We start from the raw sequence: 19147 nt of genomic DNA on the forward strand, positions 1-19147 counted from the left end.
AAGCAGAGCATTTTGTGTGAACCACAACTCGGGTCGGACGTTTGAATGCAGCTGTAGGTTTCTAACGGTGTTTAGAGAAAAGCTGATGTGCTAAATAAACAATAATAGAACATTTAGTCCTGTTATTGCTCATGTTTTCATATTTTCTGTCATTTAGCCTCATTTGAGCCCAACGTGTAAACTGTGATTCCAACATTTTAAAAGGTCACTGAGATCTGAACCTGCAGGCAGTTTGATGAAGCTGATGCGTTCTACGCATCGACACACTATATACCAAATTTATTTATGAATGAATGATCAATTTTATTCAGTCATCATAAAAATTATTCATGTAAACAGTAACACATCATACAATATTTTTCCATTCCGCCACAACGTATATATTCATATATTTGTAAATAGTATCTATTTAGTATCTCGTAACTGAACAGGTTTAGGCAGTCGCAGCAGCTTATAGAATTGCTTAACCTACTTACAAATCAATTTTTCAATTTGTCTCAATGTGCCAATAACCAAAAAGAAAAACACAAACCCATCCACCAACATCAAATTAATACTCTTCAAAAATATTTTTACTGGTAAGTATTGTATCGTGATGAAGGAGCTATTCCTCCAGGGTTATTTAACCTTTTCCACAGTTCCTTTTGACACAGCGCCAGAGAGCATGAAACAGCCTCAAGGTCATGCATTTGCTTCTAAACTGTTTACTTTCCAACAATGAAGACTGAAGATGAAGAGACTCTTTTCTTTTATTAAATCAAAGAACTCTATTTTTAATAAAGCTAATCAAAACAACTGTTAGTCAATAATACAATGTGACCGATCTGTGAAATCACAATGTTATGATTAATATGTTTTAATAAGTGATATGACTTAATTTAGTTCACTAGACACACTGACACACGTAAGGAAAACAATCGCATGACACATTGCTGTACTGATCCAATCAGAACCTTCCTAGTCTGAAGCGTGGCAGAGTCTCTGTAGTGTTTATAAATCTGCCAGCTTTGATTCGTCCAGAATCAAAAACATCCAGATTAATAAAACAGTTCCAACGCCATCTTAAGTTCAGTTCTCAAGATCCCATGAAGTTCACCGTATGCTAAGCAAAGTATTAGACCGGCCATCTGTACTTTTCTTTTTAAGCTGAGAGCCATTCAAGCTGGGAAAATTCTGTTGTTTTTACCAACCAAGCAACGGTTCCTTTCAGAATAAAAGCTGAACTCACTGACCCAAGGAGGGTCCCCTTTTTGACGCTGTGAACCACCTGTCCCTTTTTACCTGGAGACTATCCAAGGACTAGTTTGTCGTGCTGTGACGCTGTACCATTGGCTCCAGTACCGGAAGGAAGGTCCGAGGACCTGGCATTCTGGATCCATCGTTGGAGGTCTCACTGAGGGTATGTGGATGCGACATAAATGGCGTCTCATGTGTTTATGACTACGAGTCTCAGACTCTGATCAGTTAGGAGCAAAACATCATCTCCCACTCAGACTTTGTTTCTCCGGATACGAGGGTTCTGAATAACCCTCATTCGTACACACCATCCATCTCACACCTCATTCAAACAGAGCATCCATCATTAGAGAGTTAGTCTTGTTAAATTGTTTAAAATTATTTAGTAATAAATTTCCTTAAACGTTTGAAGGTCTCTCTCTCTTCTCTTGTCTCTAAGTTATTACAAAGTGTTATCTAAATCCCTGCAATAAAAAGATCCAATCTTCTGATTTAAATAACTCAGTGTCCATAAGATGGAATTCATACTCGATATGAATTTTTTATGTCTCATGGTCCTTAATTAAATGTAATTAACACTCATTACAGTATTTTAAAAACTGAAAGTGAAGTTGCTAATTTAATTCTATTTAAGCCTCATTCCAAAATTTTACTCCCATTAAAGAGATGCATCTCCTTTTTATACCCTTTTTAGCTTTTTGTACAACAAACATACATATGCCTCTTAAATCATCTTTACTTTCCCTCTTTTCAAAAAACATCTGTATATTTTCTGGCAGAAACATTAATTTTGCTCCAAACATAAATTGCATTATTTTATAATAATATAGATCTTCTATTTTTAATCTGTGATTTTAAAACAACGGATCAGTATGAGCATAATAATAGCTCTGGTTTATAACTCGAATAGTTTTCTTTTGTATAGTTTTTATTTCATTTACATGTGTTTTAAAAGTTGAACCCCATATTTTGATACAATATGACATGTAAGGTTGTGTTAGTGAGCAGTAAATTAAACGTAAGGCCTTATAGTTTAGCCTGTCTTTCACTTTATATAATAGACCCAAAGATTTTGCAATTTTTCCTTTTATATAATTTAAATGATGTTTCCAGGATAAATTAGTCAATCACAACGCCAAGAAATTTCATTTCAGACACTCTTTCAATTTTAGTATTTGAAATTATTAATTTAAAGTCCCCATTTTTTACCTTCTTATTACCAAATATCATAAATTTAGTTTTTTTTATATTCAATGATAATTTACTTACATCTAACCAAGATTTGAGGACATTTAACTATTTTTCGGCCTTCTTTAAAATTTATTTTACATCTTTACCTGAGCAAACTAAATTTGTATCATCTGCAAACATTATAAATTTGAAAAATTCTGTCACATTACATATGTCATTTATATATAAAATAAATAATTTTGGACCTATTACTGACCCTTGTGGAACTCCACAAATTATTTCTCTAAATCCAGATTTTATATCCTTAATTTTTACATTTATACAATATGAATATAACAGAATATTTTATAAAGTATTTGATCATTACAAATTTTACATATAAGCTCAAAAAGTAATTAATAGGGAGATATTTTACAGCAGTTCGTAATTATTTGTTTTTAAATGTGACTTCATCCTTTTTAACCTGGTCAAAACGTTTGTTTTCCAAATGTTGTTATTACATGTTTGCCAAGCTAAATTAGGTACATTGCTATGTATCCCAATTTGCTGTAAGAAAATCCTGTGATTCAACATAAGCCACTTGTTCTTTTATGTGATGCACATCCAACACAGTGATGCAAGAAGCTATTCTTAGGTTCCCCTGTGGTCAAAAGATGAAATCTCTGTTTGGTTGTATGGTTCTTTTACGTCGATCATAGACAAAGCTCTGCTCTCTTTGTGTGGTTTCAATCAGGAAGTCTTCACTTACTTTGTTGTGCAAGCAACCCTATCTTGAGAGAGAGAGAGAGAGAGAGAGAGAGAGAGAGAGAGAGAGAGAGAGAGAGAGAGAGAGAGAGAGAGAGAGAGAGAGAGAGAGAAAGAGGTTTGTAGCTAGGAGGATCATTTACTTTATAATCTGAACTTTGTTACAATAGGACAGTCACATGAAAGCATTCAGAATCCATCTTGGGCCTTCGTCTTCTCTCTATGAAACCATACACTGACCCCTAGTGGTTACTAGGGTTCTCACGGTAACCGGTGTAGCGGTAAACCCCGGTAAAAAAGTTGACAATAATAATAACCGTCTTGTTTTTAAAAACATATATTATCTCGGTGGATTACCGTGGCTGCGGTGTTGGCACGGTGACCCTTACCAGCCACCGTATCATCTGCTGAAGTTGCCGGCGGCACATGCGCACTTTGTTGTTTACAACCAAAACTTTCTTGAAGCTAAAGCTGAAATAATGGCCAAAGGAGGAGACGGCAGCGCTCAGGACATTTATTATCCCTCAAAGAAGACAAAGTGGGAAGTACGGGCATCTTTTGGATATCTGAAGAATGCCGAGGGACAGTTGATAGAAGACGACTATCCTGTTTGCAGCACGTGCAGAAAAAGTGTCTGTGAAAGGCAGCAACGCTTCAAATCTCATGACACATCTGCGTGACCATCACCCACAACTCTACAGTCAACGCAAGGCAAGCTAGCATTAGCGTTTTAGCTAAAATGCGTGATCCGAGGATTTGGGTTGAGGGAGAATGCAACGAGTCGCTATATAAAGCAGCCGCAGCGCCGCTACCTGCATATAAACCGTGTCGCGGACACCGCCATGTTGAAATGACGCTATGCATTACGGGGCTCCCAGGGGCAGATAAGAGTTGGTCTCTCTCCGAGAATAATTATGAATTTAACAACGATTACTGCCTGATGACATTTTCCCACATCTGCAAAGCTCACAGGAAGGACACAAACCGAGGACGATATTTTCCTGATATAGGGTTTATTACTCAAGTAAGGGTAAAAAAGTATCTGATTAGAAGGCTACTTGAGTACTGAGTGTCATCTGATGTAATATTTTTAAAATGATGACATCAGACAGACAAAAAATAAGAAGTTATGGGCAAATATTGGTATTTTAAAGACTAAAGGGGAAAAATGTAAACAAATAAACAACATAATTACAAAATAACAAATTTTAGGCAAAATCTAGACACAAACTGAGGACAATTTTTTCCTGATATACAGAGTTTATTTAGTTGTCTGAAAATGTAACACGTTTAAAAAAATACCGCGATAATACCGAAAACGTGATAATTTTGGTCACAATAACTGTGAGGTTAAATTTTCACACCGTGACGACCCTAGTGGTTACAGGACACAAAGATACTGTTGAGTATTTTATGCAACACTGATAGTGTGTGTGAATGTAAAAATCTGCATTAAAACATGAAAGATGATCAGAACTCCAGCTAGAGTCTGGTGTGGATCTGGTGTTGATGTGGAACGTTGGTCCACTCCTCTTCAAAAGCTGAGCAGAATTGGGTTGCTCGGCGTAGACGACGGTTCCTGCTAATATTCACCAACGTCACACAATTATTAAGAGGAGTGGACCAACATGACCACCGGATACACACACACACGCGCGCGCACACACAAGTGGGATGGATTATCAAAGGAGAAGTGCTCACTCACAGCTTAGTGCTTAGTGAACTATATTTGACAGTAATGGGTCTTTTGTGTATTTAGTAAAAGTTTCAGATTTTTGAGTTCCGCTCCTAAAAATTGGGAGCAAAAACGAAAGTGACACGTGTCATCAATAATTCTGAGAGAGGTCATAGTTTCAGAAAAAATAAGTCATCTTTAATATTTAAAATATTTCAAGCAATGACTCATGTTTAGAAAAACTGCTCTTTTATCTTCATGTAGTGGTTTCTTGCTGAAATGATCATGTCCTAGTCATTTGCATATAAACAAACATATGAAAATGTAATTTCTGCTGTTTTTGTTTCTGTAACAGTTACGTGAGCACGGGATTTCATGCACTAACGAGTTGATCTCTCCATAAACATTTACGACCAGACATAGGAAGAGGTCAGGAATCAAAGCTGGCTGCATTTAGGTTTGAAGCACCACCCCTTAAGGAATTTTAAAAACATAAATACACCTCAGATTTTTTGTTTTTTGTTTGTTTGTTTGTTTTTTCGGATCTTGACTCACTGATTCATAATTCTTATTGTTTTTCTATGAGTTGACATATTCACGTTTTAATAAAAATGACAAATTTTCGGCAAACCAGATGCTGACAGTGAAAGGAGTGTGAGATGCTTCATCCATCTTTATTCATGTTGATGTGTTTTCCCAGCAAATGGGTGGCTAGAAGAGCTCCACATGTACTCTGGTGTACCTTTGTTCCATTTTCTTTGTTGAGACCTTATTTTGAAACAGACACAGGAACACAAAACAATGTCAAATCAATCTGCGGCCATTTTCACTGTCTCTGAAGATTAGCACAAGCTACCAATGTAAAATAGTAGAAGGGTCCCTTGGAACAGTAGAAGAAGCTTCAAGCTGTAATTCTGTTGAACACTTAGAGGAATATCTGCCCAGCAACTGCTACATGAAAATATTGCATTAGGAATTTAATGTTTTTACCTCAAAACCTCCCTAATCAGCAGCGCTTGAACTACAGAATAAAGCTGGTTAAGCACTGGTCTGGAAACAGAAGAAGCTCTTGAATTCATTTTCATTCGATTTTTTAAAATGATTTTAAACATTTTTCTTGATTTTTCATTCTTAATTTTGCTTTGAGCCTTCTCATAACATATTCTGATGGTGTTGATCCATTCCAGAGTGAACTTGTTTCAGGTCAGACTCCGTCAGATATATTTGAAGGAAATAAACGTTTCAAAATGACATGACAAGCCCCGCCTTTGCTTTTCATGCGTGTGTGAACAGCACGTCCTGCACGGCCATGGTCTGATCAGGTACAAGTTGCTGTGGCTGCAGGCTTTGAGCAAGCCTTCCTGTGTTAAATTCAGCAAGAATGTACCGTATGTTTCCACCAGTGGAAACTTCTGTGTAGTTCACACCACCATAACCACACGAGCAAAGGATAAACAGTCAAGTTCACTGCAGATGTGAGCTCCTCTGACAACGATATTAATAGAATGAAAGGGGACTTTTATGAAGCTGCTGTGTCTATATTTGCCTTCGGTTGCTTTTTGTACGTACAAAAATATCAAGCTTTCCAGGCTGTGTTGCTGTTTCAGTGGCATGCAAATAAAACAAACAAATCATTGTGTTTTGACTCATACGTATATTGTGGCTTCTACTTATTGGGAAATGTACCTTATAAAGCAGGTGATAAAAGAAATCTAGATGGTACAAAAGTGTTCTCTTGAAAATGGAGAAGAGGGAGAACTCAATGACACCCATCTACTCCAAGCACTCATCACAAAGCCACTCACTGGTTGGTCGTGGAAACCCGTTAACATTAAATCATCTCAACAGTATCCAATTCCATTTGTTCCATTATTACACGGGGACATTTTTACAATTGTGTCTCCAAAAAGGGTTCCTGATTTTTACATTAAATATTTCAAACAATAAAGAATCTGACTGGACGTCACGTGACTCTCCGAGTAGACGCCATGTTGGCAGGCAACAAAGGTAAACAAAAAGAACGGGATCGGCTTGGATTTTACTTTGTCGGAGTTTACTTCACACTTTAAAACCTAAGAAATCGTTTTATATAGTCAGAAATTAAATAGACTAAACATCTCCAACCCTTACCGTGTCCCTGGGATACTTTTTAAAAACGCCAGAAGCTGTCGGAGCGGACCTCCTACCAGATTTGAGATGCCCTGACATTTATAATTTATAAAACTAATTTAACAAAAACACAAATAACATAGATTTACATGTAAGTAGTTTAAATAGAGTGCTGTGCTGTTTGAATGTATAAACTGAAAGCCAAGAAAAATCACTAGTCTGATTTTGTTCCGTGAATAAAATAAAAATGTCAGGCAGGAGCGTCTCAGGATCTGTCTGAGATCTGTCTCGGTGAGACAGATAATAGCAATCCAAAGTGCTTTTTATGTGTGATCTGACAATTGATCAACCAATTGCTTAAAAATTAAATACAGCTTAGCCGGTTGATTGCTGTGATCATAAAACACGTAAATGGCAGCACGCAGAAATCACGAGGCAACGTTTTACGTGAGGTTTACTCGTTGCTATGAGTAATAAGACAGAAAAAGCCACGCCAAAATAAGTTTAGGAAGCCCACTAAGAATCGTAATAAAAGCATTTAAAATAAATACCATACACAGTTGAGGAAACATTGATTTAAGTACCTGATATGAAGCGGTCGCTGCATAAGTGAAAACCTTTACTCTCGGGATCCCACAGTTTCATTTTAGCCCGGTCACTAGCGCGTTTTATTACAATGATCCAAAGTTTGCGGCGTTCCGGATCTTGGGGAATCCTGTAGATGGCTCATTCCTTATGTCATCCGCGTCTGTTTTGGCATCCTGGGGCACAACAGGAATCTACCATATTTCCCGTTTGACTGAGTTTTCTGACAATAACAAATAGTCCAGCTGGGGGCTTCTGCCTGCCAAGATGGCGCTGTTTCGATTTGAACTGTTGCATGCCGGGAGAAGTGACGTCAACTCCCGGAGCTCTATAGATGGTTTTCTGTGTGGCTGTATGTGTTTATGATTTCATGGACAAGTCAGCGATTGTTTATATGTTTATGATGTATATTAATGATTGTTTCAGGTGTTGTTGAGGTTTTGTGCACGCATGTGTATCTGCTAGTTTTGAAGGTGTTTTAGAGAACAATAGGTACGCATGACCACTTCCTTCATAGCACCCTCAATAAAAATGATAAATGATAAATGACCCGCACTTGTATAGCGCCTCTCAGAGTAAGAACTCCAAAGCGCTTTACACTACAGTGTATCATTCATCCATTCACACACACATTCATACACTGGTGGGGATGAGAGGCGAGACTGCCGAGCACAGGCGCCACCGGACCCTCCGACCACCACCAGCAGGCAAGGTGGGTTAATTGTCTGGCCCAAGGACACAACAGCAGAATTCTCCGTCCGGAGCCGGGATCGAACCTGCAAGCTTCCGATTACTGGACAACCCGCTCAACCTGTTGAGCTACTGCTGCCCTATAAAAAGACTAGCTCCTTCATATCACCTGCAGAAAAACATTTCTGGAGCTGCCACTGGTGGGGCTGAAAGGCTGGGATCAAATGACGACAACCGTCGAACTGAAGCAATGTTGCTACAAGCTAACCCAAAGCTAACGTGGAGGTGGGCGCGAAGCTAACGGAGGTTCCATTTTATTAAACAGCACTAGTTCTCATGAGAACACGGCACCCGGTGGCCAGTCTTTGTGGACAAATTAGTTATTAGTAAATTAGTCCCCCCCCACCACCACACCACCACTATTTTACAATTATGCACACATTTTTAAAAACTAGTGAGTTTATCTGATGGCATATAGACTTCTGGAGACTAACATCAAGCACCAACCCAACGAGCTGCAGTATTTCTGTGGTCAGGTCTCTCTCCGAGTCCGAGTGCTCCACAAGCGGTCAGCCCGCGCAGCAGACAGGCATTGCGGTCAGAGATGCGCCGGGCTGACCGCTGGGGAGAACCAGGTGGAACTCAGAGGTTTCCCTCCGAGAGCTCCACAGCCCGAGCTGCCACTGAGAGGAGGGGACCATACCGGTAGTCGGAGCCCAGCTCCACCAACATGTTATATTTCAACCCATTTTCAAAAATGCAGCATTATGTTAAATGCACTGGGTTTTACCCTATTACATTTAAATTTCATGGTTAAACAGTACATGTTAAAATCTAAGCTCAGCTCGGCAGTGACCTAAAATACATAAATATAATTGGGGTGAGCCACGGATAAAGCATTTTTGACTAATGCGAGCATGAAACGAGTTAAACGAGTCAATATCTGTAATCGTGCTGAAGGAAAATCCTCATTGGTTAACTGACTGTCTTCACGCTCTGTGATTGGCCAGTCACATAGAGCGCCCGCCCCTCCCTACACACAAAACTGCAGCCGGCCGGGAGCGCAGTGCGTCCGGTTCATCCACGCACACACACACAGACAGCGGATCTCGCTGTGATTGCTTCACTGTTGCTCACGTTTCTTCAGTTTTCCCTAGGTTTTCTTCAGCTCGCCTCTTTTTCGGTTGAATATTTAAAGTGACTTTTTTCGTAACTTACGTGGTGCATTTGACAAGACAGAGCTGACGTGCTGCGTCAGTCACTACCTCCGCTCCGGTTGTTTTTTTTTTTATTTTTTTGAACTCCCTCTCTCCCTCTCTATCTCTCTATCTCTCACACACACACACACACACACACACACACACACACACATTAATCAACATTGTTTTGTTTCACTTTGTGTGGGAAAATGCCAAGAACGTTAAGAAAAAAATCTGTTTAATCAAATTAAAAGTAAAAAATATGTATAAAGTTGTGTCTGGTTCTAGCATTTCATATTTCCTAGTTCCTACTGCATGAGTTCAGATGTATTAATTCATGCACTCAAATATTAATGTTCTGATTTTATTGAAAAACTCGTTCTGTAATAATTTCTTTACTATTGTGATCAAAAATATTTAATCTTAATTCTGAGGCTGCTCTGTAAATAGTTTTCAAATAAACAATACACATATCAACTTCTGATCATTCCATATCAATTTCAGACTAAAAATCATATATTGATGTAAACCACACCCACTTCCGGTTAAACCACGCCCACTTCCGGGTTATGCCACGCCCATTCCGAGTACAGATACAGAAAATTTAGTTGGTTGAACAGATACAGATACAGATAGTGGTGTACTCGCTCATCCCTAAATTTAATTTTACTTACCGAAAAAAATGAAGTGGAGACTCCTTGGATGCTCTATTAGTGCAATTAATGCCACAGCAAGTCATTTTGTCCAACAATTGCACAAATAATATCCATAAAGAACGCACAAACGCTACAACTAATGGTCTAAGTTGAGAGACTGAAAATGGCGCAAGTTTTCAGGCGAGGCCTTTCCCCGGAGCTAGCTCTGCGTCCACGGGGGTCTGATGCTCATTAATTATACAGAATTTTAGGCTTTTAATACACTTAAACAGAGGAGTGAGAAAAGAGCGGTTTGCTGATGTCAGGGTTGTGGAATGAGTGGCCCATCGTGGGTCTTTTGCGTATGTAGACACATTTTCAGATGAAATGAAAAATGGCAGCAAAAACAAAAGTGTTTATATTTTTGTTCGGTGTATTTTCAGAGGATGGAAACCACTTCAGATGAACCTTCTTGTTTTCAAGTGGGTTCTTCTAAAATTAAATTTGCTTGCAACTTACAATCGAAAGAAACAACCCGAATATCTGTAGCTGCTAGTGAATGCTGGCCACTCTTTAATCAAATGTAATGTTCTCTGAAGTTTTATAAGAATTTTCATTTAAATGAGTTTAACTTCATAACTCATTCACTTTGTTTTCACACAATGTAAACATGTCTTACTGAATTAAAGTGAAACAAAAACACTGTTTTTTCACATTTGATTGATATAAAAGCTACAGATGTTCAGAAACAGCAGTCTGGTGTAAAAAAAAAAACTGTGCCGGTGTCGGTACAGGATCTGCTCGGGTGCAAGATCGGCTCGGGGTCCTTCGACGGCTGATGACGTCAAAGTAGTTGATTGGCTGAACATGAACCTTACGGAAGTTATGTAATCACGTTACGTTGGTCCAGGCAAATTTTTCTGTTGGAAAGATGGACAACTTTTACAAAGAAATCCATCATTATCTCTTTGAAAATACACTTTTAGCATAGAGCTGCATGTATATTAGGGCTGAACGATTAACTGCATGTGCAATTAAATTGCGATGTGACAAAAGGAGATTTTATAATCGCAAAGGCTGCATTTTGGCAGCGAGTCGTTAGCGCAATGCTAATATACATGGAAAAACCCATAGGAATGCTAATGCTAATATCACCGATTACATTCTTACAAATTATGAATTAGAAACGTGCCAAATGATTACATTTGGAGTCTAATAGAAAGTAAAACTATCATCAATCAAATAAGTACAGACAGGTATTTTAGTAAAGCCAGAAAACTTTTAACTCCAGAGTTTTGGCTAGCAGCTATGAGCGTAACTGAACTACGCATGGACAAGACGTCAAAAACTCTAAACACAAAATACTTCAATAAACAGGACACACTTCTTTCCTGCAAATACAATTTCACAGGTGTTGCTAATACCTATGATCCTTCAAGGGATGTGCTCAAAGAGGAGTTCGACATTATGAATACAATATAGTGTTTTATTTTACAAATATCATTATAAACACAAACTTACGTCGTAAGAAACATTATTTTAATAATGAAACTGCTAAATTCTTTCCAACAGTATAAAGATGTGTAGGGTATTTTGTCCGAGTGGGTTTGCCGTACTTTGATGTCATCGGCAGTCGAAGGACCCTGAGCTGATCTTTAAAAGCAGACTCTTTACACACTATGTTTCTCTGCACTTTTACACTAAAACAAACTATTGTCAGTAATTTTGGTTTTATGTTGTTTTGTTATAGTTAGGGCTAGAGTTAGCAGTGGTTTCTCTAACGTCATTATGATTTTTAACTTTTGCTCTGTTCTTTTAGCATCTATGACACTTTCTTTCATTTTATGGAGATAAATTAAAAACATGAAGAGCTTCCATCTTGAATGAACAGAGTTAAAACTGTGCTTCTACTTTTAATGAGGTGAATTCAGGTCATTTAAACATAGTTCTGTGCTGTAAAGTTAGACCAACGTCACACTTGGGAAGCTGGTCCTCTCTTTCCTTTCCGTTCTCAGCTCTGTAACAAAATCACTGTTTTCCACCAAAAGTCATTTCCCCCTCTCCTCTGACACAGAACTAGTCTGCATGAGATATGGTCTCAAGGTCTCGTGCATTTGTTATGAACTGCTTCTTTCCAGTTCAACAGAAGAATGAAGAATGGACTCTCTCCTTTTAATAAATCAAATAACTCTATTTTAATAAAGCTAATCAAACAAAGTGTTAGTCAATAATAAGATGTAACAAATCTGTGAAATCAAAATATTAATTACTTTATTATAATCCTATAGAATATAATAAGTAATATGACTTTAAATGTTTCCACTAGGACTGATCTCACGTAGCGTTAAGACATGACACATTGCTTTCACTGATCCAATCAGAATCTGCCAGATCTGACGGAGGCGTGGTTTTGGTGGTGTTTGGTAAATCTGTCATCTTTTCATTCGACCATAAACCAAAACATCCGAAGTATAAAACTATGCCCACGTCATCTTTAACACCAGTTCAAATCCGTAACTTTCCTCTTCAGCCGAAAGAACCAACGACACGCTGGATAAAATCTGTTGCTGTTCCACCTGCTGCAACGGTTCCTTTCAGAATAAAAGCTGAACCACACGACCCAGTTTTCGGTCTCACCAGATGCCAACTAAATTGTCGTGATCCGGAAGTATCTCACAGACTGGTGGTCGGCTGCCGCAGCTGCTTCTACAGACTCCGGCTCTACAAGGTCAAGCTGGACCTTTACACCTCCTGATCTAACGGGGACTTCCGCTAAGGGTATGCAGACCGACAAATGGCGTTGAATGTGTTTATGAATCTCCAAATCAAAGCTTAGCGCGAAGACATCACCTTCATTTCCCATCAGAACTAATCGCTTCTTCGGATTTGCTGGTTCTGAACAACATTCCACACTACACCATTTTCTGTCTCATTCACCTTAGTTACACCATACATTTAGTGTTAAAGTTAGTCTAGTTTAATTTGTTTAGTAATAAATCTTTAAACTTTTAAACTTGACTCTCTCTCTCTTCTGTTGTCTCTGAATTAATACGAAGCTGTTAACTAATCTCTGCAGTAAAAAGTTCCGATCTTCTGGTTTAAAATAACCCAACAGATCCATAAGGGTGATTTCATATATCCTATGGAATCCGGCTTATTAAATAACATGTAATTTAAATCATTACAGCTCCACCACAGATGTTTTATGTGAGGGTAATAGCATCTAGTTAGTAAAACTGTAGCGTGTATATAAGAATAACAAGACAGAGGTGTTACTGTGAAACAACAAGAACAAACGACCATCACCAGAGCAACGACCACATAGACATCCTGTCATGACAGAGGAGAGGAGGTGCTGACGGAGCCACAGGAGGCTGAGGTGGATGTGAGCAAGCTTGACCAGAACAGGAACTCAGCAGAGAGAACTGCTTGTTTTCTTATTAGTCAGGCGGCTGCACACATAAAAACATCTCTCTGCTCTGTGGGCCAAAACATCTCAGTATGCTTATTCAATTCAATTCAATTCACTTCAAAAATACTTTATTAATCCCAGAGGGAAATTGATTGCTGTAGTAGCTCAGAATAATAATAATAATCAAGTCATCAAAGAGGTGTTGTATATTACAATGGCTGTTGGCAGGAAGGATCTCCAGTAGCGGTCAGTGTTGCAGCCAAACTGAAGAAGCCTCTGACTGAAGACACTCTTCCGTTGTCGGACAGTCTCGTGAAGAGAATGCTCAGGGTTGTCCATCATTTTCTTGATTCTCTGGAGAATCCTTCTTTGCATCATCTCCTCCAGCGGTTCTGAAACTGCCGAAACTCTGGCTGAGTCCTTGAAAGGGCTTGGAGTTCCTCCATCTTGTTGGCCAGTGATCTCACATTGCCCGTTATGATCGATGGAAGAGATGGTTTGAATTTCCTCTTTCTCTGTCTCCGTTTTGCTCCCGCTCTGCACCCACGCTTCTTGCGTTTTTGCTCATTTGGGATTTGTGGCTTCAGTTGAGGTATTATTTCAGCCTTGTCCAGAGACAAGCCGCATGAACCATAAACGCTGCGAGTTGTGAAGCGCGTTCCATCCGCGAGCCGCATCACCAAGCGGAAAGTAAACGTGTCAAGCATAAACCTTGGTAAACAAATATTCTCCCAAACTGTAGGGGGCAGCATGGAGCTCTACGGCATGCATCCAACACTACACCATAGTAGAAGTAGAAATTACTGTTTACAACATGGCATTATGGTATTTTTAACAGCGTCCTCGTCTTTTCCGACAGTGCGAGCTATTTCGCTCCAAGAATTATTAACAACATGTTGATCACGGTGATCTCTGAGAGCTGAATCATACAAATGTCTGTATTTACGAACCTCTGCCATACTAGTTCTTGCCGGTCCGCCATGTTTTTCCCTGTTAGACCGTCCGCGTGGTTAGACAATTTCCTAGGTGCGCGATGCGGAAAATTTGGGCCGTGCGGAAGTGCGGTGGAGGGGCGTGGTTGTTAAAATGAGGCAATTTTGCCGTGCGAACCTCGCGGACATAAACCAAGCTTTATAGAGTCAGAACCACCACTCCCTGGGGTGATTTACAACACAACAGTCATTCACCCATTCACACTCTGATGGTGATGAGGAAAGGAGTGAGAAGTGTCTTGCCAAGGACACGACGACTGTGACATTAACAGTTTTGGATAGACCTTAGCCCTATTAAAAGTCATAATTTGCCCCTTTAATGTAGTTCTGGTTCCCTTGAGCAGAGACAAACGTTTTGTGTCAGTTGACCACAAGCACTTGAACACTAGTGTTTCCCAACCCTGGTCCTCAGGGACCACTGCCCTGCATGTTTGCCACGTCTCTGCTTCAGCACACCTGATTTACACCGGCTCCTCAGGGGGACATCAAGTCCTGCAGATGTCTGTTAATCACTCACTCGCTGAAGTCAGGTGTGTGGCAGCAGAGACACACTGGTGTTTAAACAGGTGGTGTCTGCTGTAAACAATTTAAAATGCATCTACGAAAGTACATCGTGTGATATTGTATTTCTGTATTTAGTTTAGAATTACAAGGATAATGTGAGACACATGAAGTATTTCAGTCTGGTATGACAACAGGAGGACATTGTTTTCCTCTCAGGATAACCTTTGACCTCAGAGGCACATGCAGACAGCAAGCATCTGGTGCTTTCCAAACCAAATGTAATGTATATAAAATGCTGCAGATGCCGAACCTGTTTACGTGGTCAGATGATCAGCTCTGGCTGTCACAGCAACTATGATGCAGAAAGACGTGGCGCGTGCAGGAAGTTCACCTTATATGGAAGCGAATGAGCCTCAGTTCTTAAAGATAATATGACACCACGAGCCACTGGTTAGCGACTCTGAGGAGATGCAGTTCCTCATCTCCCTTTATGGGAGGGGACAGTTTCCTCAGAGGACAAACGTGTGCTTTGGGCGTTGGTCGGCGGGAGACCGGATTGGACCGGGATCGCCTCCAGATGCATGAATGAATCTTTACGGACATGGACTGGATTATAACAAACTTGTTATCTTTTTATTCTAAACTTTGTCATCATCACTCCAAGATACAGAACCAGCTCAGCATGAAAATTAGCCTTAAGGGCAACATGGAAAGCATGCAAGACAGTGTGCCCAGAGGCCCAGGGTTGGGAAACTCCTGTAGAAGGCCTCATCAGCTCAACACAGGATGCACCTGACCAGCTTTGGTCTTCGAAGTGTTTAGATTCACGTCTTCTCTCGGCGTGATGTTTGTTTCAAATCACGGGCCTTAGTGCACTCGTTACTTTGGGGACACGGCCACATCTTAGTGTTGTGTGGGGATTTCAGTAAAGATCTCGGGGTCCTGTAAGGTCATGAGGTGATTCATGCTGTCCGGTCTGCTGCTGCCCTCTGATGGCCAGAAATGTAACTGCACAGAGCTGATTGTTCTGATCCAAATCGAGTCAAGTTGAGATTGCTATGAAACACTGAATATTTATATCAACAGCAACGATAATAACATTAATAATAAATCGATATAGCACTTTTCAAGGCACCCGTGACAATAAAATTGTACACTGATGGTGAACTAAAACTTAAAAGGAAGCTTTGAAATAGACAAATCAAATACCACATTTTGTGTTTTACTGCGAAGCATCAGTGGATTAAAATAGAGAAATGTTCAGGCCAAAGGTTTTTTAGAGAGTAACACTACAAAGAAGTTTGCATCATTTCAAACCCCTTTGGCCACTGACGTATGAAGACAATTCATTGATAATCAGATATTGATGAATTATAAAGTGCTGACATCACTTTAGCTGTGAGGGTCTGACTCCTCCTGTGGGTCGCTCTGCCAGCTGCTGGTGTCTGGTCTCAGTTTGAAGTCTAATTGTAAATGGCCTGTATTTGATATAGCGTCTTCTAGAGTCCTGGAACCCCTCAAGGCACTTTACAACACAACCAGTCATTCACCCATTCACACACCCATTCACACACTGGTGGGGATGAGCTACATTTAATCGGATGATGAGAGATGTGCTCTAACTTGTAAACAGCCTTGTAAAGCAGGATAGCCTAATAAAGAAGTAATGAGATAACCCCAGTAGAGCCAACAGATACTAAGTCAGTCTACAGTGAAATGCTACAAGAATTATTAGACGTTCACATTTGGTGATTTTCAGGCTCTTTTATGAAAGAAACTGAACCTGGTTTGTTGCTAAACAGGAAAGGATGTTTATTATAGCGATGAGTTCACATTTTCTTCAAAATAAAACTCCTCAAGATCTGCTGTAAACATAAAAACCTGCAGCTAGGGAAAAAACTATTTCCTCTTACACGAAATAACCAATCGTAGAAGAGAAGAGCCCTTCCAGCCAATCAGAGGCGAGAAAGGCGGGACCTTCCTTGGAAATCCTACAATTCCAAATGACGCCTCCGGGTCTGCAGCGACTATTGGGTGCCTGGTTTGTTAACCGATTATTCTTCAATAAAGATTTTTTTAATAACACGAACAAGCCGACATGTCTCCGCTTTCCAACCCGTTTATCCTGGCAGGAAGAAGATTGTTTACCGGGAGTTTAGGGCAAAGACATTGCTTTTTGAATGCCCGTAGTCCAAGACGCCATTCATCTGTAACAAGTAGGGTTAACGCTGGGATGTGTTTCTGTCACACTAGTAGCTAGCTAGCTAGCTAGGTAGGCTACCAAGCTAAAGTCAAGTGAAAGAATTTATTGCGGACTCTTGGTCCAGTTCACAAAAAGAAAAGAGGCATAAAATAACAATACGACACACTAAAATATGAGAAAAGGTGAGGCTATGTTTGCATTTCTAAACTTCGCAAGTTTAAACCTGACAGAATAATTTTCAGTTGAAAATAAAAGTCTATAAATCACTATTATAAATCATCGCCTCTGTCTGCGCGCCCCAGGGCAGCTGTGGCTACATCGTAGCTCATCACCATCAATGTGTGTGTGAATGGATGAATGATTCACTGTAGTGTAAAGCGCTTTGGAGTCCTTACTCTGAGAGGCGCTATACAAGTGCGGGCCATTTATCATTAATGATTAATATAAAGTTCTTAAGACACTCGTGATTGTTCGTCTGCTGATCATATTTCATCTGTGTTTAGCTGAGCTGATGGAAAATATGGATCAGAAGTCCACCTGGGACCGGTTCTACACCGAGAACAACAACAGAGCTTCCACCTTTAAGAACTTCGAGTGGTTCTTTGGTTTTGATTCTGTCAAGGACTTCATCATGCCCCTTTTGCAGACTGGGCACCATCAAGATGTTCTGCTCCAGGTACTTGATCTGGGCTGTGGCACGTCTGCATTGGGCTTGTCTGTTTACAGCGAGTCCTCTGTCCCAGTCCGAGTTACCTGTGCTGACGTGTCCCCCGTAGCTGTGCAGCTGATGCAGGAGAACATTCGACATAAAGCCATCAAAGCTCGGCATCATTCTTCTCGTGTGGAGTTCGTGGAGCTTGACTGTACACAGCTGGACAGGTACTTCGGTTCTCACAGTCTGGACCTCATCATTGACAAGGGAACCACAGACGCCTTGTTGAGGTCCAGGGAGGGAAAGGGGAAGGCTGCCCTGGTCCTGAAGCAGTGTTTAAAGGTGCTGCAGAGTTCTGGATCTCTGCTCCAGTTCTCAGATGAGGATCCAGATGTCAGACTTTTGTGGCTTGAAGCAGCTGTGAAGGAGCAGGGAGCAGCAGCTGTCGGGTTTCAGGAGGTCGGAGAGCTCAGGGGAGTTTTTTACTACTGCTACCATGTGACCCCCCATCCTGTTGGGCAGCATTGATATTAATGTCATTGATATTAAACAGAAGGTATTGGTTCTCATGAATAATCTGATGTGGTGCTGTCTCATTAATGCCTATCTGCTGCCACCTAGTGGCCAGATGGTGTGTTTCATCTTACTGGGCTCACTGGTCCCTCCAGGGCTACCTCTGCTGCAGTACAGCTGTTTGTAATCAATTGGTAAATAACAGGATTCTGCACAGCTGCTGAACAGGTGATTCAGCCAGGTGTACGTGAGCAGAGAAACAACTAAAACGGGCTGGATGGTGGCCTATGAGGACCAGAGTTGGGTGTCGCTGTTCTGTAGAGTAAAAACCCAAAATAAATATGTTGATTAAAAAACAAATTCCTAAGAAGCTCAGAGAGAAGTGACAGCAGAACTAGACCCCAGCGTGTTTATACTTCCTGCTGTGATTTAAAACTTTGGGTTTTGTTACATCGCTGCCGTGAGCCGACCCTGTGTGTAAAACGATTATTTAACATCAGTAACAAGACAATCTTACAATCAGAATGTATTATTCAGTTTGTCGGAACACACGGGAAGAGTTGGGATACAAATTAAATCAAAGGTCTGAGTGATTATCAACAGTTGTCTAGTTTGAGCCAACAGCTGATTTCTGATCAGCCAGGACTTTCTCTCTCTGGACTTATTTCAGATTAGAAGATTAAACAGATCAGTCTCTGTTTAATTAGTCATGAATAAAATCAGATTTAAAAACAAAGAAAAGGAAATGAATTTTTTTATTTCCAGTTCTTCAGCGATCAAACGGTGAACAGGCTGTCTTCTCAGGAT

The 19147-nt window shown here is 40.1% G+C and overlaps 1 protein-coding gene across 2 annotated transcripts; it reads left to right on the top strand.

Annotated features, from left to right (window-relative positions):
• Nucleotides 1-16994: 16994 nt before the first annotated feature.
• On the top strand, nt 16995-18403 carry cskmt (citrate synthase lysine methyltransferase). 2 transcript variants are annotated; one of them, XM_015940534.3, is made up of 2 exons: nt 16995-17188; nt 17679-18403. In XM_015940534.3, exons 1-2 carry the CDS (start codon nt 17071-17073, stop codon nt 18353-18355), a joined length of 795 nt encoding a protein of 264 aa, XP_015796020.1. In that variant the 5' UTR covers nt 16995-17070; the 3' UTR covers nt 18356-18403. The 2 variants fall into 2 exon arrangements, with proteins under 2 accessions (XP_015796020.1, XP_015796021.1); XM_015940535.3 differs by lacking the exon at nt 16995-17188 and adding an exon at nt 17217-17357.
• Nucleotides 18404-19147: the final 744 nt, after the last annotated feature.

This window comes from Nothobranchius furzeri, chromosome 3, assembly GCF_043380555.1.
Source record: "Nothobranchius furzeri strain GRZ-AD chromosome 3, NfurGRZ-RIMD1, whole genome shotgun sequence".
Classification (NCBI taxonomy): domain Eukaryota; kingdom Metazoa; phylum Chordata; class Actinopteri; order Cyprinodontiformes; family Nothobranchiidae; genus Nothobranchius; species Nothobranchius furzeri.